At 39.4% G+C, this 25,955-nt stretch overlaps 1 protein-coding gene and 1 long non-coding RNA gene across 4 annotated transcripts; both read right to left on the reverse strand.

The window, feature by feature from the left end:
• Nucleotides 1-1,464: 1,464 nt before the first annotated feature.
• Nucleotides 1,465-5,633, reverse strand: LOC110694462. Of its 3 annotated transcripts, none has more exons than XR_002505870.1 (4): nt 5,282-5,631; nt 2,802-2,935; nt 2,606-2,693; nt 1,465-1,742 (listed from the first exon to the last, which is right to left on the reverse strand). It is a non-coding gene; the product is annotated as an uncharacterized LOC110694462 (long non-coding RNA). The 3 variants fall into 3 exon arrangements; XR_002505869.1 differs by lacking the exon at nt 1,465-1,742 and adding an exon at nt 2,020-2,465 and having other exon boundaries at nt 2,802-2,961; nt 5,282-5,633; XR_002505868.1 differs by lacking the exon at nt 1,465-1,742 and adding an exon at nt 2,020-2,465 and having other exon boundaries at nt 5,282-5,630.
• A 13,323-nt stretch (nt 5,634-18,956) lies between these two features.
• Nucleotides 18,957-19,730, reverse strand: LOC110694362. Its single transcript, XM_021871535.1, has one exon. It carries the CDS (start codon nt 19,728-19,730, stop codon nt 18,957-18,959), a length of 774 nt encoding a protein of 257 aa, XP_021727227.1.
• Nucleotides 19,731-25,955: the final 6,225 nt, after the last annotated feature.

A 25,955-nucleotide genomic window follows, 5' to 3' on the forward strand; every position in this document is an offset into this window, starting at 1 on the left:
CGTTTCCTTGGGAATCGACCCTACCTTGCCACTATCTAAAGTAATAGAGTTAGGTTAGGAGATATAAATTGTAATTTTTATTTAGGATAGTAGACCAACGACTTATTGTCCCCTGATCAAAATTTTGGCGTCGTTGCCGGGGACACGGCTTGTTTTGCACTCTTAATTTGCGCTATTATTGGATTTGTTGCTCTTTACTTTGTTCTTTTTCCACTTGCTAGTCATTGCTAATAGTTTGCTTAGCTTTGGTGGATGCAATGAAGATCTCAAGGACCTCCTACTCACAGCATTGATCACGAAATTGACTGCACCTAGAGACAAGTCCATAGACTTTATCAAGAAGAGGGGCGAGGTCTTGGTGCTATTTTTGATAGTTAGAGTGATTCTTGGTCCTCACACTCCCAAAGCGAGGAAATGGCGGGACAACAAGTGGATGTTTTATTTCGTGAGTTTGGTAATCCGAAGGATTATGAGCTCACCGGTGGGATATTGCTACCCGTCACGGAGACCAACTTTACCATCCATCCACAATACACAAGAATGGTCCAAGCGGAGCAATTTTCGGGTTCCCCAAGTGAAGATCCTATTGAGCACTTTGATAGGTTCCTCGAGCTTTGTGCCATGATAAAAACCAATCAAGTTTCCCAAGAATACATCCGAATGCATCTATTCCGACAATCTCTTACGGGAAGAGCAAAGAAGTGGCTCACGCAAGTCAAGCCTAATTCTCTCACAGCATGGAGGGAGATTGTCTAAGCATTATTCTTGAAAAGGTTCATTTCCGAAGAGAAGACCGTCGAGATGAGGAGGAAGATTGCATCATTTGAACAAGAGGCGGATGAAAGCCTTAGTGAAGCTTGGGAAAGGTTTAAAGAGTTGGTGCAAGTATGTCCCCATCATGAATACAATCAAAGCTTGCTCATGAGGTTCTTCTATGATCACTACTACAAAAAAAACCCATAAGAAACCCCCTAAAACCTCCCTTTGAGACCACATAAGAGGGGGTCTTAAGGTCAGCGACCTCTTAGGTAAAGAAACCCCTTTTTGGAGGTGGTTTCTTAAAGACAATAAGAAACCCCTTTTCTTTCTTAGGTGGCTATTTATCCAACCCTTTAAATTTTACATAAAAGCTATATATGGAACCACATAAGAGCGAGAAGGGGTCTCATATATCACATTTTAAAAAACCCCCCTAACTGGAAAAGAGGTCTCTTATCTAGGCTCAAAATAATAATAATAATAATAATAATAATAATAATAATAATAATAATAATAATAATAATAATAATAATAATAATAATAATAATAATATGAATGAATTGCCGGCAAGATTTGTTAGACAACCGGTTTTTTATTTATTTTTTTAATTTTTTTTAAAGCAACATAATGTAACGAGTACCCAACAGGTGACAAACCTGTATATATATATAATTATAAACAAAAATATGAAAATAAGCTACTATACAAGATAAAATATTGCATACTTTCATTAAAAATAAATATTTTACTACGAGTACAAATTTAGAGTATTTATGTTGTACGTAGTACCAAAAGAAAAAAGACAATATAAAATACTAAAATTGTAATGGTAGCGTGATGCATATAAATTTACTCATCATAATCCACACCATCGTCATATTCTTCACTGACTTGCTTATGCTCGTTCACATAATTAACCCATAAGTCTTTTAGCTCGTCAATCTTTTTTTTTGAGAATAAGAAGAAGATACTGAAGTAAAGTACTACATATAAAGCATTAACAACATGCGTTAATAACTACAAATACATTGAGTTAAAGTACATTATGAAGAACATGAAAAAGACAATGTGAACTAACTTTACATGCCTTATTTCTGTTTAAAATCAAGCATGCATTATTTCATCGGAATGGAAAATTTTCTATAGTGTAAAAAAGCATTGAAGCCCACCACAAAGAAAACACACCATAATAACGCATTACTTGACCCTAGCTGATACATGATCGACAAATTGACCATAACTGAACCAGTTTAGTTCATGTGACTAAAGTTGTAATGACTGAATTTTCAAAACCACAATATTTATGTGCCTGCATCTTTTACTTATTCATGTCGTCATATGCCGGATACCCATTATAGTACAATCAGAATATAGCCAACACAAACAAAGTTGAGCAATTAAAAGCTTCTGGGTTCTTAACTGCTATTATAGAATGTATGACCAACTTCTTAATGAACAATCATAAAGGCCTTAAGATAACTAATGTTAGTTATGTGTACAACTTCCGGAAGTTAGTTTGACCAAAATTATTGATATGATCATTCTCACATCCATATAATGCAGTGGTTCAGACTCAATCAAACTTCCAGCCCATTTCCAGGGCAAATAAATAATGCATTTCTAACAGGCTGATAATCCTAAAGTAGCCTTCAAAGTTGGCTACAAAATCTGTTAACTTGCCCCAGAAACATGGAGTATGTTTCCCCCTGAAACATAATACAGAATACAAAAACAGAATAATATAGATAAAAACAAGTAATATAAATGAAAACAGAATAAAATGAAAGCAGAATAAAAAATTGAAAACAGAATAAAAAAAATGAAAACAGAATTTCTGATGACATACTTATGAGTAGTGGATGCTTGTGATGATGGTGTTTCAGGGATGGAGTAGTCAGGGGTTGATCAAGTAGTTTTGCTGTTTGTTCATCCTCCTTTAAAGTAAAAGCACAAATCAAAAAGAAAATTGATTAAAATAACATACAAACACGAGACTTAAATAACCACTTTGGGACATAATTTTGTAATATTATAAATTTTACCTTCATCATTGGAAAAATCAAGTGACTTGGCCAGGGAGCAAAACTACCCTTAGCTTGAGACACATACGTGAACTCTGAGGTTGGACATGGCATAAGAGCTGCTGGCATCACCACTTGATCAACCGAGTTAGAGACTAAAGCATGCACGTTTATGAAAGCACTGGAAAGTTAGGACCTTTTAATACTCACTGAATCTTGACCACTCAACCCGGCCAAAATACAAAAACAAATGACTCTCTAACATACAAAATATGGTCTACCATCTAATAATTTAAGCTTATCCTATATACTTTGAGTGACATCAGTATATAGCCATGAATGCATATAATACAAAAACATTCACACACGATATACAATCAGACAAACATATGGAGGGAATTTCTATTATAAATAAGCCCTTGATTGTAACAATTTATTGACAACAATTAATTAAACAAGACTAATGGAGGGAGGCTTTTAAAAGAGAAATTAGTTTTGTATTGGATAGGTATACATTCACACATGTTTAATACAAGTAATAATTTTTTAATACTCTGACATTATTTGTTATTAACAAGATATATTCTGTTAACTTGTGATAGCATGGAGAATTGCCTAGATGTTAGTGAAATTATATTAACTTTTGAGACTTTTGAGTTTGTTTTATTAACTTGTGATAACAAGACCATCAATAACACTTCAGACCATGATCCAAGAATGCTTGCAGCAGGTTTTCTGAGGTATGTGGCTAATTATAAGGTGTATTCTGCTAGAGTGTTTGGGAGAGTGGCTAGGGGTGTGCCAAGGCATGCTACAACCTAGAACTGTCCCCCTGCTGGTGTAGTGAAGATTAATACTGATGCTGCGATCTTAAATGAGAAATAAGTTGGCTTGGGAGTGGTGGTTAATGACTCGAATGGTGCTCTTATTGCTACTGCTGCAAGACGAAAACTGGGATCCAAGTGTTGCCAAGGCTGCTGCTCTTTGTTTGGGATGGAGCTTGCACAATGTCTTGGCTATACTAAAGTGTGTTTGGAGACTGATACATTGAGTGTGGGTCAGGAATTTAAGAGCAATCAACAGGGATACAACTATATTCATTTGTTTATTGATCGTGTTATTTTGTATGTTTAAGGAAAAGGGAATACATTAAAACTTAATAAACCACAAAGAGTTTGAGAGATGCTGCCATAGCAACTCCATTAACCGAGCAAAACATCGTTTAACCAAAGCCATAAAACAGATCCAAACCAAAATACATAGAAGCATAGGTACCATAAATTGAATTTAAAAAATTGAATAGATAACAATAATAGACACAACAACTATCAAGAAGCGCAGAACAAGTAAAGAAAGTAAAAGAACACAGAAATAAAAAAAAAATGGCTAAAATTCAAGGTTTTCAAGAACAAGGGATTTTAATTCTATCAAAAAGCTTTTAATATTTCAAAGCAGTAAGAACTGTTCTACAAACTTTCTGCCTTTTGAGCTGTTTTAAATAGGTTCATGTATCTGGTTCATGTATAATAGTAAATGACAAAAGGTAGCTAGAGAGATTGTAATTGTCTTTTTTTTTTTTTTTAAAAAAAAAAACATACACCGTACTTCATTAAATTTAAATGTTGGTTCGATACTCCTTTGTACATAAACTGATAAACATATAGCCATACACACAAAGAGTAAAAACTCAAGCTGAAGAAAGCATCAATATGATATTTTTCTTATTGATTGACAATATCACATTATCACCAATATCCAACGGTACAATTCCTTAGCAAGTTGGAAGGTCTTAAAATATTCCACAACAGCTTCTCTTGATTGAATTCCAACCAGGCCATTTCTAAAGTAATTGTCAATACTTGAATTATGTGAAAATACGTGTGGTTCTCAATGTGCAGTTCCTTTCCATTTATCGAATCTTTCTTCATAAAAAAATTTCACTCATTAATAGGAACGAGTCCAATTAGGAGCTAATCTAATAGTAGCACTGTTTAAAATAACACTCAAATGCTAGTCTACACTCATCATTGATATCAATCCTCCCGTCCATATTTCAGTAATCCACATGATCTAAATTGCCCCAGAATAAAAAAAAAAAAAAAAAAAAAAAAAAAAAAAAAAAAACACATTCACAGAATTTTTCATACCAAACAGAAAGAATTGACTAATAATGGCCTCTCTCTGAATCACATATATACAGCAATAAGCGTCACTTTAATTTAGAAGAGACAAACTTAATCTCAATTCTAATTTAGCCATACATGCATACCCAATTCTCAACAATTGGTTCTCTTAAACCCATCGCCAAACAGTATACAACAAGTCATATAATTTAAACCTATAATTTCAATGGTCCTATAATCTCGATTTTAATTTAGTCATACATGCATACCCAATCACATGAAATCGAAAAAAAAAGTACCAAATTAACAACAGAACAAAAATTAGGGTATTTTTATCATCAAATTAATTAAATTAAAAAGTCAAAAAATTAGAATTACCCAGTGGCGTTGGTGGTTTCGGTGGCTTCAGTGGCGGTGCCGGCAGTAGTTCAAACGACACAAAAACCAGAACAAATTAAAGTGGCTATGGTGGCAGATAAGCGAAATTGCAATGGCTTTTGTGATGGGCAAGGGCTTTTGCGGTTGCGATGGCGGTGGAGGGAAGCTTAATCGTATGTAATTGAAGGTACTGGAGGAAGATGGGAGGGTGATTGTAGTAGTGGCGGTAAATTAGCGTACGTGAATATCAATGAAGTAAATGAAAGAGTTATTACAGAGTTTTGCACTTAATTAAATTACCAATTCTAAATTTTCATTTTTTTTTAATTTAATAAATAAAAAATAAGAAACCAGTTTTGGGAATAAAAGGTTCCTTAAGTTTGGTTAAATTTTAAGACTAAATAAGGAACCTCATTTTTTAATGAGGGGTCTCTTATATCTCATTCAAAGAAACTCCTTTTCTTAGATCATAGGTTTCTTTTATTAAAAAACCCCCTATTTACTAAAAGGGGTTTCTTATTAGTGATACTTTAGGCCAAATTTGTAGTAGCGGATGGTTTGGAACGTATGTCTAGAGCTAACTTGGATGCGGGGGCGGGTGGACAATTGATCAAAATCCCTCAAAACCAAGTTGAAGCAACAATCGAAGAGGTAGTGAAGAAATACTCTTGGGGCGGTAGAAGGAGGAATCCACCGAAGAAGGGTGGAAAGTATGAGTTGGAAAAGGTCGATCAATTGCAACATCAAATTGAGCTTTTAACAAAAGGCCTTGCAAAGTTAAACACCAATGTCAATAGTGGTGCAAGCTCATCCCAAGTCAACTCTTTCTCTTGTCAAAATTGCGGAGGTACAAACCATGATACATCTTATTGTGGAGGTTTGAGCCCGGAGCATGTAGCGGCAAACAATACAAGGCAAGATGGATATAGGGGAAATGGCGGTGGAGTAGCTTGGAGACAACCACCACCCGGATTTGCAAACCAACCCCAACAATGGAACCAACAAGCTCAACAACCATACAATTCCAACTCACAATACCAAAACCCTCCTCCATACCAAAACCAAAACCCAAGGGGAAACTACCCAAGGAACCACTAACAAATAATCAACACCTATACCAAAATCAAAATCAAGCGACTCAAAGGAGTCAAGAGCAAGCATCTCAACCCGATTCTACTCAAACCCAAATTCTTCAACAACTTCAAGCCATGAATCAACAAATGCAAGAGGTCAAGGCTCATAACAAGATGGTTGATTCACAACTAGCTCAATTGGCCGAGAGGGTTGCTTTCAACTCATCTTCTACTCTACTCGGGCAATCACAAACCAACCCTTCCAACATTATGAAACCTGAATCTTGCAAGGCAATCACATTGAGATCGGACACATCCTATGAGGTCCCAAGGAGGGGGATGATAAGGAAAAGAAGGTAGGAGAAGAGAGTGTGATTGAAGATAAAGAAGTTGAAGAAGAGAAGGTTGATGAGAAAGAGAGAAGTATGGAGAAAAATAAGTCTAAGGAGGTGGTGACATCGTCAACTCCTATTGAGGCTAGAAATCTCGATGGACCGGTTCCCTTTCCCGGTCGGCTTGCGGAGAGAAAATTGAATGACAAATTTGCAAAGTTCCTAAGCGTGATGAAGAACTTGCACATAAGCCTCCCTTTTATCGAAGTTGTCACACAAATGCCTTCATACTCCAAGTTCTTGAAAGACATTCTCACCAACAAGAGAAACCTCAATGATGAGCTTATCACTCTCCCCCATCAAGTGAGTGCACTTGTTCAACATAAGATGCCCAAGAAGCAAAAGGATCCGGGAAGTTTCACCTTGCCGGTTAAGATTGGGAACATGGAAGCTAGGGGTGCCTTAGCCGATCTTGGAGCAAGTGTTAGTTTGATCCCTCTATCCATTTCTCAAAAGCTTAATATTGAGATGATCCCCACAAGGAAAACCATTCAATTGGCCGACCGTTCGGTGAAGCTACCTTGTGGTGAGCTTGAAGATGTCCCTATTCAAGTTGGGCATATCTATGTGCCTTGTGATTTTGTAGTGATGGATATGGAGGAAGATGTGGATACTCCCTTGATTTTGGGCCGTGAAGCTCTTAAGACCTTGGGGGCGGTAATCAATTGCAAGAACAACACCATTACATGTGAGGTAGCCGATGAGAAAATTGTTTTTGAATTCTCTAAGTTACTCAAAACCCCCATGGTTGAGAAGTGCTATAGGGTTGATGTTGCGAATGAAGAATTGGATCGTTTGGGAAGGGTTATGATGAGCCCTCAAGATCCAATGGTTGAAGCTCTTACATGCGAAGAAGAGTACCACTTTCAAGAGGCAAAGGAGTTTGTCATGGCCCTTGAAGAGGCCAAAATGGAGGAAGAGGATGATCCTAGGGATGAAGAGCTCGAACTAGCGGAGGAAAAATTAGAGGAGAGTTCCAAGCCTCCTCCCAAGGTAGAACTCAAATCCCTTCCCCCATATTTGAAATATGCTTATCTTGGAAATAAAGGGGAATATCCTATTATTGTCAATGCTACACTTAATGGGCTAGATTTGGAAAAATTGCTTGTTGTTTTGAGAATATATAAAAATGTAATAGGGTATAGCATTGATGATATCAAGGGTATTAGCCCTTCTTTGTGCATGCATCGTATTCACCTTGAGGATGATAAATCCACCTCAATTGAGCCTCAAAGGAGGTTGAACCCAAACCTCTAAGAGGTTGTCAAGAAAGAAATTTTGAAATTACGTGAAGCGGGTATAATCTATGTTATCTTCGATAGCAAGTGGGTTAGCCTGGTTCACGTGGTTCCAAAGAAAGGTGGAATGACCATTGTCAAGGGAGAAGGAGGAGAGGAAATCTCCACCCGGACGGTGACCGGGTGGAGGATGTGCATTGATTATAGGAAGTTGAACAAAAACACTAAGAAAGATCATTTTCCTCTCCCCTTCATGGACCAAATGTTGGAGAGACTCTCCCATCATGCTTTCTTTTGCTTCTTGGATGGATATTCCGGATTTTTCCAAATTCCTATCCATCCAAGTGATCAAGAGAAAACTACTTTTACATGTCCATATGGGACATTTTCATACCGAAGAATGTCATTCAGGTTATGCAATGCTCCCTCAACTTTCCAACGATGCATGACTTCCATTTTTTCTGAAATGCTTGAGAATGAGATTGAATTTTTTATGGATGATTTTAGTGTTGGTGGCTCGTCTTTTGACACATGTCTTTATAATCTTGAATAAGTTTTGAAAAGGTGTCAAGAGACGAGTTTGGTATTGAATTGGGAGAAATGCCATTTTATAGTCGAGGAAGGTATTGTCCTAGGCCATAAAGTATCAAAAAGGGCATTGAAGTTGACTTGGCTAAGGTTTTGGTGATTGCTAAGTTGCCCCTCCTACTTCCGTTACGGGAGTGAGAGCTTTTTTAGGGCATGCCAGTTTTTACCAGAGGTTTATCAAAAAAATTTCATCAATCGCCAAACCCTTAACCGAGTTACTTAAAAAGGATGTTGTGTTTAGCTTTAATGAGGCTTGCCTTGAAGCATTCCAAAAGCTCAAGGAAGCCCTCATCTCCTCTCCTGTTTTGCAAGCTCCGGATTGGAGCTTGCCTTTTGAGCTAATGTGCGATGCAAGTGATTTTGCAGTAGGTGCGATGCTTGGTCAAAAGAAAGATGGAAGATCCCATGTCATCTACTACGCGAGTAGAATGCTCGATGAAGCTCAAAAGAACTACACTACAACGGAGAAGGAAATGCTAGCAGTCATGTTTGCCATGGATAAGTTCCGGTCTTACCTCATATGTTCAAAGGTGATTGTATACACGGACCACATAGCGGTCCGCTACCTTATGACCAAAAAGGAAGCAAAACCGCGTCTCATCCGTTGGGTTCTTTCGCTCCAAGATTTGGACATGGAAATGAGGGATAAAAAGGGAGCGGAGAATTATGTAGCGGATCATTTGTCTAGGCTTCCTTTTGAGAATAAGGAGGATGTGCTGATCAATGAGGAGGTGGGATTTGAAACCCTCATGGCCATGGCTTCAACACCTAGCCCTTGGTACGCGGACATAGCTAATTATCTAGCTTGTGGAGTTGTTCCTCCGGAGCTCTCTTCTCAACAAAAGAAGAGGTTTTTCAAAGAAGTGAGGAGGTATTTTTGGAATGACCCTTACTTGTTCAAGCAATGTGGAGATGGCCTTTTCCGGAAATGTGTCCCGGATCATGAGATCGAAGGAGTTCTTGAGCATTGCCACTCATTGCTGTGTGGAGGTCACGGAGGAGTCAAAAAGACCGTGGAAAAGATATCTCAATATCTTCTTTGGTGGCCAACAATGCACAAGGATGCCCACAAGTTCGTTTCAAGATGCGACAAATGCCAAAGAAGTGGTGGCATAACCAAAAGGGATGAAATACCTCAACAAAACATTTTGGAGGTCGAGCCATTCGATGTTTGGGGTGTCGATTTCATGGGGCCATTTGTCTCTTCTCGTGGGAATCTATACATCTTGGTGGTGGTGGACTATGTGACAAAATGGATTGAAGCTATACCCTCCCCCACCAACGACCACAAAGTTGTACTCAAGCTTCTAAAAAAAGTCATATTTCCACAATTTGGGGTTCCTAGAGTGCTAATCAACAATGGTGGTTCTCATTTCGCCAAGAAACAACTCGAAGCTCTCCTCAAACGATATGGGGTTCATCACAAGGTCGACCTACCTTACCACCCACAAACTCAAGGGCAAGTGGAGGTGTCAAATAGAGAGATCAAGAACCTTCTTGAGAGGATGGTAAACAAGTCTAGAAAAGATTGGTCTCTCAAGCTCGATGACACGCTCTGGGCCTTAAGGACGGCATACAAGACCCCCATTGGTACAACCCCCTACCGGTTGGTTTATGGGAAGGCTTGTCATTTGCCGGTTGAGTTGGAATACAAGGCTTGGTGGGCGATCAAGGAGCTTAACATGGATATGACCTTGGCGGGTGAGAAGTGGTTGCTTAAGCTTAATGAACTTGAAGAGCTCCGATATGACGCCTATGAGAACTCAAGGCTCTACAAAGAGAGGACTAAGAGATGGCACGACCAACATATAAGGAACAAGAGCTTCAAGGTTGGAGACAAGGTGTTGTTATTCAACTCTAGGGTTAGATTATTTCCCGGAAAGCTAAAGTTCAAGTGGTCGGGCCTTTCACAATTTCGAGGACCACTCCTTATGGGTCTTTTGAGTTGGAGGCGGAAGGGAACAAGTTCATGGTCAACGGCCATCGTTTGAAGATCTACCATTGTAATGATCAAGTTGGCATAATCAAGTGCATGAGGCTCGATCCATCAGATCCTAAGCCACTTTCTTGATGATGATGTGTTATGGTCAAGCTAATGACCTCATAAAGAAGAGCTTCTCAAGAGGCAACCCGAGTTCTCAACTCTTTTGGCTTTGTGTTTATTTTGTTTAACCAATCTTGGATGATTTTTCTTTAAAATCTTATTGTGTTTGTTTGCTCTTCTAATAGGTACTTGAATTTTTGGGGATTTGGTCTACTAATTTGAGTTTGGAGAAGTTAAGGAGAAAGGAATAAATGAAAGTGGAGACGCCCAGGAGATGCCTAGGAGAGGGCACTCTATCAACACCCGCGGGCGCGACACTCAAGGTCGTGGGCGTGGACAGGCGACGCCGCAGGTGCGGTGTTTAAGCCTGTGGTCGCGTCGAGGCGCTCATCAAAAATTTCAGAAAGCTGGAGATACCAACCGCGGGCGAGACACTCATGGCCGCGGACGCAGGCAGGAAAACCCGCGGGCGCGACTATCCTACTCGCGGGCGCGGCCCTATAGGTCTGCGTATTTTCACCCCTTCTTCTCAGCAAAACCGAAAACCAAAAAAAAACCCCCAAATCTAAAATTTTCACCCTTTTCTCTCTCTAAACTTCACTCCTCCTCAAACCCTAACTCCTTCTACCTCAATTTCTCACTCCAAATCATCAAACTCCATCAAATTCCATCACTTTACTTTAAATTTTCTCAACAAAAATATGAAATTCCACCCTTAAAAACCCCTAATTTCGGTGTTCCTCTTTCAGGGGGATTTGTTTTCACCATTGAAGGGTTCTTGGAGGTGGGCTTGATTTCTTCTTCAAAGGCTAGTAGGAGTAATTGTTGGTACTCATTATTGGTATAAATTTCTCCCATACTCTAATTTTCCTTTGAATTTGAAGCATGTTTTTTATTGAGAAAATTTTGTGCTTGTGATTTTTCATGTTGGAATTCTCGATGGTTGCATGCCTATTTTGTACTCATTCATCATCTTAGTAATTACTAATTGTTTAGTTGTTGTTTGTGGTAGTTGTTTCTTGACATATATTTGCTTGGTTGTGAGTTGTGTTTGGTGATTCTAGGAGGTGTGCTCTTTGTGGTGGTTGTTTAGTTTTGGAGAATTGTTGTGGTGCACTACCACCAACCCACCACCACCAAGCTTGGCATCGACGAGGATTGTTGGTTCTTGTTCAACAACCTCAGGCTAGGCTCTTTTGTGACAAATGCCTATCAAACTTAGAAAGATCCGACCCTTGAGTTTCTTGCCTCATTCGAATGTCATGCCGTAGGGGATAAGGACCTCACCATCTCCTTCCAACTCTTTAACAAAAAAGAAACCCTCACCCTCCGCTAGTTTAACTAATTACTGGACCTAAACCCGGATGATGATATGTTCTTCCCCGAGCATGAAGGCCTCCATGCTTATGAGCTCCTTCATTGGTGGAAGGTCATCTCAAGGATGGACGCTTTCAACTCCAAGTATTCCTTGGCCAGCCAAATCATGCACCCAGCCATCAGACTTTTACATCGAATTCTCGGGTACATGGTCTTTAATAAGCAAGACTTGGGGAAGATTACAACTGAGGAAATTCGGATATTATGGCTAGCTACGCATCCAAAGCTATGGCACAGATTGAACTTCGGGTTTCTATTTACTAAATGCATTGAAGGCGTCCTCTCGGGTACAAGGAAAGGGGAGATCCATTTTGGCGGGATGATCACTCGGATAGCCGAGAAGTTGGGTTATATGGATAAGTTGGATTCTTGCACCCCCATGCATGGGGAAGAGCGATGGGAGTGACATTTGGCTCGACCTCGATCAATTGAAAACGGTGAAATTCATTGTGGATACGGAGGATCGAGGGAGGATTTGGAGTTTGCTAGTCTCCCACGAGCACCATTGCTTCCTCCCCAAGCCGGAGTTCACTTCCTTCACGAGGGAAGGGGTAAATTACCCTTGGTGGGTAAAGAAGGATTCGGGTATCCTCCCTAGTGCAAGAATGGAGATGGGTGAGGGATCCGGTGAAGGTTTTGAGCATGTGGAGGATGAGAACGTGATGAGGGCCATCCCTTTAAGTCAGCAACAGCAACAACAACAACATTCCCAACATCAACAAGGAAGAAGGCAACAACAACATCATCAACATCAACCAGACTACCTACGAAAAAAGGAGGCGATGCGGGCCCACATGGAAAGCATACAACTTGGCACGCAAGGTATGTTCGCCTCCCATCAACACATTTCTTTCCAAACTAATGCCTTTTACGATGCAAGTGTACGTAGAGGGGATGTCACTCCCCGGTTAACTACTCCTATGCCCCGGCCCAACAAGGGCCCATGCCATCTTGGGGGGGGGGGGTGACAACCAACCTACGTACCCCTATTGGCAAGGTCCCTCGGACCCCAATGTGCCACATCATGAGTTCCCCGATGAGTCCGGTCACTATGACTACCGGGTTTCGGGTGGGAGTGATTATAGGGGTGACCCCAACTACCCCTACGTTAATCCCTCTCACCCCTCACCTCTGGTCCAACCTAAGCCATATGACCAGTTATCCGCATCCCAACATGACCTTTTCAAAGGTCATTATGGGTGGCCCCCCGGCTACACCGGAGGTTGGGACCCCAATGCTCCCCCTCGGGTTTATCCTATGACAGTTGGAGTGTGGATGAAAATGGTGCCGGCCCTAGTGGCCACTAGTCTCCCTCTCGTTCTGTTTGTTCCCTCCCTTTGTTATCCCTCCCTTTTATTTCCATATCCATGTGAAGCATCGGGGACGATGCTTCAATCTAGTGTGAGGAGGGGGGGTGATTGAGTCAAAAGGGAGTGTTAGGGAATGCTTTGGGTAAGTGTGGGGGAAGGCACCTAGGACTCAAGGGAACATTTAGAGGATTTGGGTTTAGGTGTTGTTGGTTATCTTTAGGTAGCGTTGTTGTTGGTTGTCTATGATGATTGTTTTATGATGATTATGATGATGATGATATGATGATGATGGTGTGTTTGGGTAGTAGGTCATGCCCAAATATTTGAGTTCATGGATTTTTCTCTCTCGTACTAACATTTTTCTGTCTTTAGTGTTTGTTTTGTTTTTCTCTTCTCTCACTTGTAGCTCAGAAGGAACTTTGAAGCAACATATGGTGAAATCGTAAACGACATGGTTGCTTTATCCTTTTCTTCAAGAGACATGGGTGAGATCTTTCCCTTACTCTCTCTTTTCTTTCTTGTGTTGTATTTAGTTTAGGATGTAGCCTATGAAGGAGTTGAATGGTTCGAGGATGTTTGCATGCGGTTCCAAGGAACCTGGGATCGTTGGTTTTGTTACCGAACGATCACTTGTATGTCGATTGGGATTTATTTGGATCTTTATGCCTCATATGTGAACCTTCTTGATTTCTTCCTTCTCTTATTCCATTTTCTTTCGCTTGACAAGCATAATTATGGCATGATGATATGGTTGTGTTTTGGAACTTGCTTGCTATTTTTGGACTCTATCTCCATGATGATGCGCCCTAGAATGCTCGTCTTTTCTTAACTTTGTGATGAGATGCACATTTTGAGATTGCTTTTGGTTGAATTAGAGGAGCCTTGGCTAAGGTAGCGAGGGTAAGAACTTGTGAGGGCGTTTGAACCCCTAGTTCATGGGATGTGGTAAGATGGAGTTGCTCCCTGTAGTGGATTTGAAGCCCTCTAGTTGGTATTTGCTTACTTTTCTCGTCCCTTGTAAGGTTCATTTTGTTCAAGCCTTCATCAATTTGTTGAGCGGCATTTTAGGATCCTCGACTATGCATGTTTGAATTCTTCTGTTGATTACTAGCTCCCGAGATCGTGACCTAGGACTCTTAGGGGGGGAAACGGGCACTATTTCTCATTTTTGTTTATATTTTCTTTTATTTAGTTACAAATTTGATTTTCCTTTTTGCATCAACTTTCTTGCCAACCAATTTGAGCCTAATGTTTCCCATTCTTTTCTCAACCTCATTACAAGCCTAACGACCTATGTTTACCAACCCTTTTAGTTAGTGAAGCATTTGGCTTGTGAGACTAGTGTGAAGAGCGTCATGAATATGAGCATGAATCATTTATGGAATTGGTTTGGAAACAAAGATTTGAAAAGTAAGCCTACATATGGGCATGCAAAAAAAAAAAAAAAAAATGAAATGAGAGAATTATTTATTTTGTATACACTTGAATTAGGTTGGTAATGCAATGAAATCGAAATGACGGATGTTCGTTTGAGTTGTGGTTGTTTCTTAAGTTTTGTCTATTAGAGTTGGGCGTTCTCTTGCTTCACTTAGGACTTGCCACCACTATTTCAAATGTTCTCCCTACCTCTACCTTGAGCCGAGTCATTACAACCCTTGTGAAGACCCTTAGACTTTAGGAGTGCGTGGTCAATAACCGGTGGAGGGAGATGGTTTCGACCCTATGGAGAGAGCGTGCATAGTTGAGATGTCGGGATGATCTTTTACCTCCTCAAAATGAATCTTTTTCCAGTTCCTTCGTGGAATCATGAGGAGCCATCTAGGGGGACGATTTGAAGCTAGTGGGGAGAACGCGGACCGTTTTAGAGGGGGCTAGGGAGGAGAATGACTCACTAGTTCTCTATGCTTAACTTAGGCTTGACTCTTACAACCATTAGCATCTCGAAGCGTGCATGCATCATGTAATTAAAAAGGGCTAGTATTCTTTGACGTTTGTTTATCATGGTTAAATCCGAATGAAGCATTTGTCCACCTAGAAATTTGATGTTGCTTTTCTAAGCCCTGCCATTGTATGTTTGTCATTGTAGTATTTGTTTTGTCTTTCTCTTCTTGGTTTTTGCTTGAGGACAAGCAAGAGGCAAGTGTGGGGGATTTTGATGAGTGGCATTTATGCCACCATTTCACCCTATTTCACTAGAGATTTCCCCCGGATTTGTCACTTGCTTATACCTTTTCTCACCTCTTTTACCTCTATTTTAGTCACTTTAGCTCCCTCTCGTGTTTTCCCTTCCCCTTTGTCTTTTCTTTTAGTTTTCACCTCCTTTTTGTGTGTTTTGGTAGCTCCTAGCACTCGTGGGCGAATTATGGATTGCTAGATCGAGTGGAGATGCTAAGGAAGCTTGCCAAGGAAGTAGAGATGCCAAAAGGGAGAGAGCGTGCTGATACGCAAGGCCGCGGGCGCGGGCTTCTTAGCCGCGGGCACGGACAGGGAGGTCCTGAGCCAACGAGAGTTTGTGGAGATGGCTGGGAGATGGCGAGCCGCGGGCGCGGCAATCTATGTCTGGCGAACTTATTACCCAGCTTGGAGAGGGCGCAGTAGCCTGTTCGGAGAGTCCTCTCCCTTGCCCATTTTCCTCATTATGGTAGAAGACTATAAATAGTCTTTAGCTTGAGTTTTCAATTATTCACTATTCCATTGGCATCAAAAACACTTGTAGAGAGAGAAAATCCATGTCTTTTAAAGAGAGAAAACATAAGTCTTCAAGATTCAATCTTTGTAATCAAATATTAAAGCTTTCCTCTAGATTGTTGCAACAACTTTGATGATTGGGTAATCCTTCAACTTTTATAATAGTAATCTTTTCTCTTATTTCTCTAATACTTAGTTTTATTGTTTTTATTAATTCATGTTTTCCTCATATATATCCATGCTTTATTAGTTTCTTTGATTTCTCTTTGACTTAGAATAATGCTAGGTTGCATTAGGATTGAATACTTGTTTAGCTTGGTTGTCATGGCTATTTTCCTTTCTCTAGCTTAGATTTTTAGCTAGGGAAGGGGGTGAAAATCATGTTTATTTGAGTTCCTATTGATTATTGATTGGATTCTACCTTGAGTTGATGATTTGTGCTTAAATATGCTTGGAGTTATTGTGTGCACCTATAACCCCAATGTTTTAGTCCTAGATTAGATGCATGAGAATGATCTAGTTTAGGGTTGATTGATTTTATCAACTTGCTTTGAGTAGTTTCATGAGAATGAATTGCTTTGAGTAGAGTTTGAACTCCTTGGTGTATTTCCTTATTGATTTTCATTAGTGTCTTGTTGGTCATGATTGGAACCCCCTCTCCCCAGTGCTTTTTGCAATTGATATCGCTATCATCTTGTCCTTTGTTTTCATTTAGAGTGCCTAGTTCAATCCCTTCTTCTTTAGTTTAACTCGGTCTCTTTTTGGTAATTAGATTGATCATAGAAATCTTCAACATCAAACCATAATAACCCCTTTTTGTCACTAGCAATTTATCCTAGATACGTGTTAATTGTGCTCAACCCCCGTTTCCTTGGGAATCGACCCTACCTTGCCACTACCTTAGGAGATATAAATTGTAATTTTGATCTAGGATAGTAGACCAACGACTTATTGTCCCCCGATCAGTACATCCTCCTTGTTCTCAAAAGGAAGCCTAGACAAATGATCTACCACACAGTTCTCCACTCCCCTTTTATCTTTCATCTCCATGTCAAAATCTTGAAGCGAAAGAACCCAACGGATGAGGCGTGGATTTGCTTCCTTTTTGGTCATAAGATAGTGAACCGCTATGTGATCTGTGTACACAATCACCTTGGAGCAAATAAGATAGGACCTAAACTTGTCTATGGAAAACACAACCACAAACATTTCCTTCTCCGTCGTTGTGTAATTTCTTTGAGCTTCATCAAGTGTTCTACTTTCATAGTAGATGAAATGAGATCTTCCTTCTTTATTTTGCCCAAGCACCGCACCTACTGCAAAATCACTCGCATTGCACATTAGCTCAAAAGGCAAGCTCCAATCCGGAGCATGCACAACAGGAGAGGAAATGAGAGCTTCCTTGAGTTTTTGAAATGCCTTAAGACAAGCCTCATCAAAGCTAAACACAACATCTTTCTTGAGTAATTCGGTCAAAGGTTTGGCGATTGATGAATTTTTTTTTGATAAACCTCCGATAAAAACCGGCATGCCCTAGAAAAGCTCTCAATCTCGTAACGGAAGTAAGAGGAGGCAACTTTGCAATCACCGAAACTTTGGCCGAGTCAACCTCAATGCCTTTCTTTGACACTTTATGGCCTTGGACAATTCCCTCCTCAATCATAAAGTGACATTTCTCCCAATTCAAAACCAAACTCGTCTCTTAACACCTTTTCAAAACTTTTTCAAGATTATAAAGACAAGTGTGAAAAGACGAGCCACCAACACTAAAATCGTCCATAAAAACTTCAATCTCATTTTCAAGCATTTCCGAAAAAATGGAAGTCATGCATGTTAGAATGTTGAAGGAGCATTGCATAACCCGAATGACATTCTTCGGTACGTAAATGTTCCATATGGACATGTGAAAGTAGTTTTCTCTTGGTCATTTAGGTGGATAGGGATTTGGAAAAATCCAGAATATCCATCCAAGAAACAAAAGAAAGCATGGTGAGAAAGTCTCTCCAACATTTGGTCCATGAAGGGGAGAGGAAAATTGCTTTTCTTTGCATTTTTATTTAACTTCCTATAATCAATACACATTCTCCACCAAGTCACCGTCCAGGTGGAGATTTCCTCTCCTCCTTCTCCCTTGAAAATGGTCATTCCACCTTTCTTTGAAACCACGTGAACCGGGCTAACCCACTTGCTATCGGAGATAGCATAAATTATGCCCGCTTCACGCAATTTCAAGATTTCCTTCTTGACAAGCTCTTGGAGGTTGGGGTTTAACCTCCTTTGAGGTTCAATTGAGGTGGATTGATCATCCTCAAGATGAATACGATCCATGCGCAAAGAAGGGCTAATACCCTTGATATCATCAATGCTATACCCTATCACATTTCTATATTTTCTCAACACAATAAGCAATTTTTCCAAATCAAAACCATTAAGGGTAGCATTGACGATAATAGGGTATTCCCCTTCATATCCAATATAAGCATGTTTCAAAGAGGGGGGAAGGGGTTTGAGTTCTACCTTGGGAGGAGGCTGGGAACTCTCGTCCATTTCCTCTTCTAGTTCAAGCTCTTCTTTATCTTCTTGTTGTTCATGGTCTTCTTCCATGGCCATGACAAACTCCTTTGCTTCTTGAGAGTGATACTTCCTTGCGTGTAAGAGCTTAAACCATTAGATCTTGAGGCTTCATCATAACCTTCCTAAGCAATCTAACTTCTCATTCACAACATCAGCCCTATAGCATTTTTCAACCATGGGGATCTTGAGCAACTTAGAGAACTCAAACACAATCTTTTCATCGGCAACCTCACATGTAATGGTGTTGTTCCTGCAATTGATCACCACTCCCAAAGTCTTAAGAGCTTCACGACCCAAAATCAAACGAGTATCGACATCTTCTTCCATATCCATCTCTATAAAATCGCAAGGTACATAAATATGGCCAACTTGAATGGGAACGTCTTCAAGCTCACCACAAGGTAACTTCACCGAATGGTCGGCCAATTGGATAGTCTTCCTTGTAGGGATCATTTTGAACAAGCTTTTGGGCAATGGATACAAGAATCAAACTAACACCATCTCCAAGATCGGCTAAGGCGCCCCTAGCTTCCATGTTCCCAATCTTTACCGGCAAAGTGAAACTTCCCGGATCCTTTTGCTTCTTAGGCATCTTATGTTGAACAAGTGCACTCACTTGATGGGGAAGAGTGATGAGCTCATTATTGAGCTTCCTCTTGTTGGTGAGAATATCCTTGAGGAAATTGGAGTATGAAGGCATTTGTGTGAAAACTTTGTTGAAAGGGAGGTTGATGTGAAAATTCTTCATCACACTAAGGAACTTTGCAAACTTGTCATTCAATTTCCTCTCCACAAGTCGATCGGGAAATGGAACTGGCCCATCAAGATTCCTAGCCTCATTAGGAGTTGAAGTTGTTTTCTCATTTCTAATCTTCTTATTCTCCATACTTTTTTCTTTCTCAACAACCTTCTCTTCCTCAACTTCCTTGTCTTCACTTATACTCTCTTCTCCTTCCTTCTTTTCCTCACTATCCCCCTTCTTAGGACCCTCATAGGATGTGCCCGATCTCAATGTGATATCCTTGCAAGAGTCGGGTTTCATGATGTTGGAAAGGTTAGTTTGTGATTGTCCGGGTAGAGTAGAAGGTGAGTTGAAAGGGACTCTCTCAGCCAATTGAGCTAGTTGTGAAGCAACCATCTTGTTATGAGCCTTGACCTCTTGCATTTTTTTACTTATGGCTTGAAGTTGTTGAAGAATCTGGGTTTGTGTCGAATCGGGTTGAGATGCTTGCTCTTGGCTCCTTTGAGACGCTTGATTTTGATTGTTGTATTGGTTTTGATTATTGTGTTGGTTGTTTCTTGGGTAGTTTCCTCTTGGGTTTTGATTTTGAAATGGAGGTGGGTTTTGGTATGGAGGGTTGGAGTTGTATGATTGTTGAGCTTGTTGGTTCCATTGTTGAGGTTGATGTGCAAATCCGGGTGGAGGTTGCCTCCAAGCTACTCCACCGCCACTTCCCTTATATCCATCTTGCCTTCTATTGTATGCCGCCACATGCTCGGGGTTCAAACCTCCACAATAAGATGTATCGTGGTTTGTTCCACCACAATTTTGACAAGAGAAAGAATTGACTTGAGAGGACCTTGCCCACTATTGACACTCGTATTCAACTTTGCAATCCCTTTTGAAAAAAGCTCAATTTGATGTTGCAATTGATCAACTTTCTCCAATTCATACTTTCCACCCTTTTTTGGTGCATTCCTCCTTCTACCACCCCAAGAGTAGTTCTTTACTACCTCTTCAATTTTTGATTCTACTTGATTTTGGGGGACCTTAATCAATTGGCCACCCGCCTCCGCATCCAAGTTAGCTCTAGACATAGGTTCCAATCCATCATAGAAGAACCGCATGAGCAAGCTTTGATTGTAATCATGGTGAGGACATGCTTGTACCAACTCTTTGAATCTCTCCCAAGCTTCACTAAGACTCTCATCCGCTTCTTGTTCAAATGATGAAATCTTCCTTCTCATTTCGGTGGTCTTTTCTTCGGAAATGAACCTCTTTAAGAATGCCTTGACTATCTCTCTCCATGTTGTAAGAGAGTTTGGCTTGACTTGTTTGAGCCACTTCTTTGCCTACCCGAAAGAGATTGTCGAAATAAGTGCATACAGATGTATTCTTGAGAAACTTGATTGGTTTGGATCATGGCACAAAGGTCAAGGAATCTATCAAGGTGCTCGATAGGATCTTTACTTGGAGAACCCGAAAATTGTTCCGCTTGTACCATTCTAGTGTATTGAGGATGAATGGTAAAGTTGGTTTCCGTGACGGGTAGCAAAATCCCTCCCGTGAGCTCATAATCCTCGGGATTCCCAAACTCACGAAACAAAACATCATTTTCTTGTCCCCCCATTTCCTCGCTTTGAGAATTTGAAGACCAAGAATCACTCTTACTATCAACAATAGCACCGAGACCTCGCCCCTCTTCTTGATAAAGTCTACGGACTTGTCTCAAAGTGCGGTCGATTTCGTGGTCAATGTAATGTGTAGGTGGTCCTTGAGATCTCCTTTGCATCCACCAAATCTAAGAAAACAATTAGCAATGACTATCAAGAGAGTAAAGGAACAAAATAAAAAGCAACAAATCCAATAATAACACAATGAGAGTGCAAAACAAGCCGTTTCCCCGGCAACGACGCTAAAAATTTGATCGTGGGACAATAGGCCGTGTCTAATATCCTAGGTCAAATCAATAATTTATATTTCTAACCTAACTCTATCAAGTTTACACTAAATAGTGGCAAGCTAGGGTCGAACCACAAGGAAACGGGGTATTGCACAATCAAGGTGAAATAAAGAATCTATTGCAAGTATCAAGGGGTATATTGGTCTGTTTTTTAGAGTATCTAAGGTTAAACTAATTACTAAGAAGAAATTAAAACAAGCAAAATAAGGAATAAAACTAGAATATTAGGGCTAGAGGTGCACAACAATAGCTCCAAACATAATAAGCACTAAATCATCAACTCTTGGAAAAACCCTGTCAATCATCAATATAAACTCAATTAATCAATCATGATTTTCACCCCCTTCCCTAGCTAGAAATCTAAGCTAGAGAAAGGAAGATACCCATATCAACTAAACTAAACATGTATTCAATCCCAAAAAAACTAAACATGATTCAAAATCAAAGGAAAAGCAATGAAATAAGTAAAAGCAGGGAACTTTATGGAAATAAACAATATTAAGAGCAATAAAACCAATTAAAAGATAAGGGATAAAAAGATTACTACTATTAAAATTGAAGGATTAAGAAAATATTGACTAGTTGTATTGAAAAGATGAAAACTTGAAGGAAGCTTGAAAAGGTCTTGATTACCACAATGGAAACTTGAAGGTTAAGCTACTTTGATTCTCTAGAATGTTGAAATTCTCTCTCTACAAAGTATTGCAATGGAATAGTGAATAATAGTTCCCCCATGTCATGAAATTCAAGCTAAAGACTATATAAAGTTTCTTGATAAAACAAAGAAAATGGATGAGGGAGAGGCCTCTCCAGCAAGGCTGCCGCTCCCTCTCATTTGTGGGTATGTAGTTGGAAAAACCCAGCTCGCTGCGCCCGCGACATTGAACGCTGCACCCGAGGCATTGAACGTCGCGCCCGCGTCATTGAACTCCGCGCCTGCGGCCACCTATGTCGCGCCCGTGGCCTTTAGATGCCGCGCCCTCTCTTGCCATCTCCAAAAACTAGGTGTTTAGCTCAGGATCTCTGTTCGCGCCCGTGGCAACGGCACCCGCGCCCGCGGCATAACACTCCTGTCCGCGCCCGCGGCAATAGAGCTCGCGCCCGCGACTTGCTGTTGTAGTGTACCCTCTCCCTTTTGCATCTCCTTTCCTTGGAACAAGCTACTCTAGCAACTTCGACTTTGCTTAGCAATTCCAATTTCGACCACGAGTTCTAGGAGCTATCAAAGCGAACAAATAGAAGGGAAAACGCAAAAGAAAAGATAAAAGAAAAGGCAAAACACGAGAAAGAACGAAGTAACTAAAACAAAGGTAAAAACGGTAAGAAGAGGTACAAACAAGTGATAAATAAGGGGAATTCACTAGTTAAAAAGGGTTAAATGCTGGCGTAAACGCCACTCATCAGTAACCCCTAATTTCTAATAACCCATAATTTCAAGTAGTAACCCCTAATTTCAAGTAGTAACCCCTAATTTCAAGTAACCCATATTATAGGTAACCCCTAAATTCAAGCAACCCACAATTCAAGTAATCCCTAATTTACTGACCAATTAAGTAACCCCACTATTACTAGGTAACCCTACTATTACCGATCAAGTAACCTCATAAATACTAAGTAACATTTTGGCCTGATATTGACCCTACCTAATAAGGGCCCTATCCGTTAAAGGCCCTGTCCATTACAAGCCTTTTAAGCTTGACCCTGACCCCATTATCATTGGGCTACCCTACCCAATAACCAGCTTTACTAACAAGTTAAGAAACAAGAAAGAAGAAATGTCACTTACTCACTTTGTTAATACACAAGAGGAAGTCAGGAGTTAAAAAATCTATATATAAAAAACAAGAGTTATAACGGTGCTCTCACTGCTCTTTAATGGAGTCCGTTATAACAAATTGGATTGCATGCTTCATGCTTGGGTCTTATATACTGTGGCTATATAAAAAATTGTGTTGAACACTTTTAGGTTGTCCTGGTCCTAGGGACGCTTGTTAGTTTTGCCTAAAAATCTAATCTAATATATACATATATAAAGGGGAGTTTTTTCCTGAGTTATTAAAACACCACGAAGGATTCTATTTTTTAAAAAATTATTAGAGCGCCACTTAGGATTAATATTTTTAAAACGCTACAATCAGATTATGCCACGTAAGATTATTTTTTGTAAAGCGCTATATAGGATTATGATTAAAAAAGGAAAAATTGTCATAAATAATATGACCTTTCAGCGGTCTGCCAAAAATAAGTCAACCTTTTGATTATTTATGAATAATACAACCTTTGGGGGTTGTCCGCTTTAAATAAGTCATGACCTGTTGTTGACTTGATTAATAGGTATATGGGACACGTGTTAATGTTTGATTGGGTTAAAAAAATTTAATTTGTTTTCTTATTTAATATTTTAATTTTTCGTAGGTAATAATAGTAATTATTATTATTATTTTTGTAAAAAAAAAAACCCCTCCCTCACCAGCCACCCCTTCCCCACCCTGCCAAGGCTGCCAGCACCTCTTCCTGGCAACCACTAGGCCACCATAGCAAACCTCATCCTCGTTCCACCATACCCCAACCGTCATTCCTAGATCCGCACCACCGTCAAATTCTCTCTCATCCGCTGCAAGCCCGTAACCAATAGCCCACCATCGCCAACCTCAACCTTGACCTCTTCCTTCTTCACTTTTGGAAGATCCGCCTTAAGCACGTGCACTCCAGATATCTTCTTCCAGTCAATTTGAGGTTGAAGAAAGCAGCGGTGTTGCGAGCACAGATATTAAAAAGTGTTTGGGGTTTGGGGAGTTGAGAAATTAGAAAGTTAGGTTCGATAGTTTGTTTAGGGAGTTGAGATATTAGAAAAATTGGGATTGTAAATTTGTTTTATTATTGATGATTTGAGTAGTGAAATTGGTTTTCTGGATGAAAGAATGTGAATTTTCAGTGGTGGTCGGATTTTTGAGGGGAGGAGGTTATGCCGTTAGGGTGGTCGGATATTGGAGGGGATAGGGTGGGGGTTGTCGGATTTTGGAGGGGACTGGGTGGTAGTGACTGGTGGTCGAATTTTAGAGGCGAGGGGTGGTGGTGGAGGTCGGTTGTGGAGCTGTTGCATTATTCATGGTGCATTCATGGAGGTTTGAAGGGAAGAAGAAGAAAGGGAAAAAAAATTTAATTTAAATTTTTTTTTAATTGTAATTAACAATCATTAAGTTGTTATTAATAGTTAATTACATTATTAAACGAAGTTATTAAAAAGAAAAACGAAATTTAACCGGTCATTCAGGTTGCAGGTTAAATAACTTGTTTAAAGCGGACAACCCCAAAGGTCGTATTATTCAGAAATAATTAAAAGGTTGACTTATTTTTGATGGACTGCTGAAAGGTCATATTATTTATGACAATTTTTCCATAAAAAAATGTTATGTAGGATTAATAATTTTAAAACGCTACAATAAGATTATTCCACGTAAGATTAATTTTAGAGCGTCACATAGTTATATATTAGTCAATGAAAAAAAAATAATTGGAATTTATTTTAGATCAATAATTTTAACTAATTGTAAAAATAAAATTAGCGCGTTTTTTTGTGTGGCTGGCCATATCGTGTGACCGAGTGAGACAAACCCAAACACTAACCCAGTAACCCCTGGCCGTCCGAATAACCCTTGATCGATTGAGTAACCCTTAATCAACCAAGTAACTCCTGACTAAGTAATCCCGACCACATGGTAAAGTTAATAATTCACTTTATAATTAAAAATTCAAGTAGTAAGCAAGCGAATATCAAAAAGTTTATTAGATAAATATATATTTATTAATATTTTATTTGAAAAAAATACAAACAAACATAAATCGCACGGGGTTCATTAGTAACAATAAATTAGGAGATAAAAATCTTTAATGTTGTCGAACAATCAAAATTAAACTTTTGGAAACTTTACTATTTAAACACAATTAAAAATTGCATAAGTTTTATAATCCATATTAATTTTTTTTTAATGTGGTAAAATACATTTTTTTTAGGTGGTTAAAAACAATTTGATTTTTTCATAATTAAAGCCCCGTTCACCTCACCTTATTGTTGTTGAGGTGATTTTTCCTTTTATTTCATTATCATTAATTATCGATTCATCATATATTAATTTCCCAATCAAGGGTTTAGTTTTAGACTATCAGTAATTTAATTGTCATTAGTCAATTTAGGGTTCTTCTAAAGTGTATTATTGAACTATTGATTAAAATTACTCTAGTTTTACTGTGTGCTATTTACGTTTGATATGCTTAAAAGAGAAGAATTTTGTGTGGTTTTTTAGGAGTAATTTGATAATTGAGTCAAATTTTGTTGTTACTTTGTTGTAGGCATCTGTTTATAACCCTTTAATGTTAGGAGGGAACTATAAAATTGGACCTTTCCTCTTGGGGCTAAATGCAGCCGCCCCTCTTGCCCTAGCTCGAGGGCGGGGCTGGTCGTATTGGTTAAATTGGGATTGTTGTTTTAGAGTAATATGGTAGACTAGCTGTTATGTGATAGTTCTATGTGGGTTTGTTTTGCTTGCATAAGTGCATTACAAATTACTACGTATATTGATTTGAGGGGATCAAGAGGTAAGGTTTTGAGGAGTTGGTTTGATGGGGGTGTTTGAATTCGATGTTCGTTCTTATGGTGTTGAGTTGTTTGGAAGACAATGATTACTTTTGTCTTATTAATGCATTCT

This window comes from Chenopodium quinoa, unplaced genomic scaffold (genome assembly GCF_001683475.1).
Source record: "Chenopodium quinoa cultivar QQ74 unplaced genomic scaffold, ASM168347v1, whole genome shotgun sequence".
In the NCBI taxonomy this organism is placed as follows: Eukaryota; Viridiplantae; Streptophyta; class Magnoliopsida; order Caryophyllales; family Amaranthaceae; genus Chenopodium; species Chenopodium quinoa.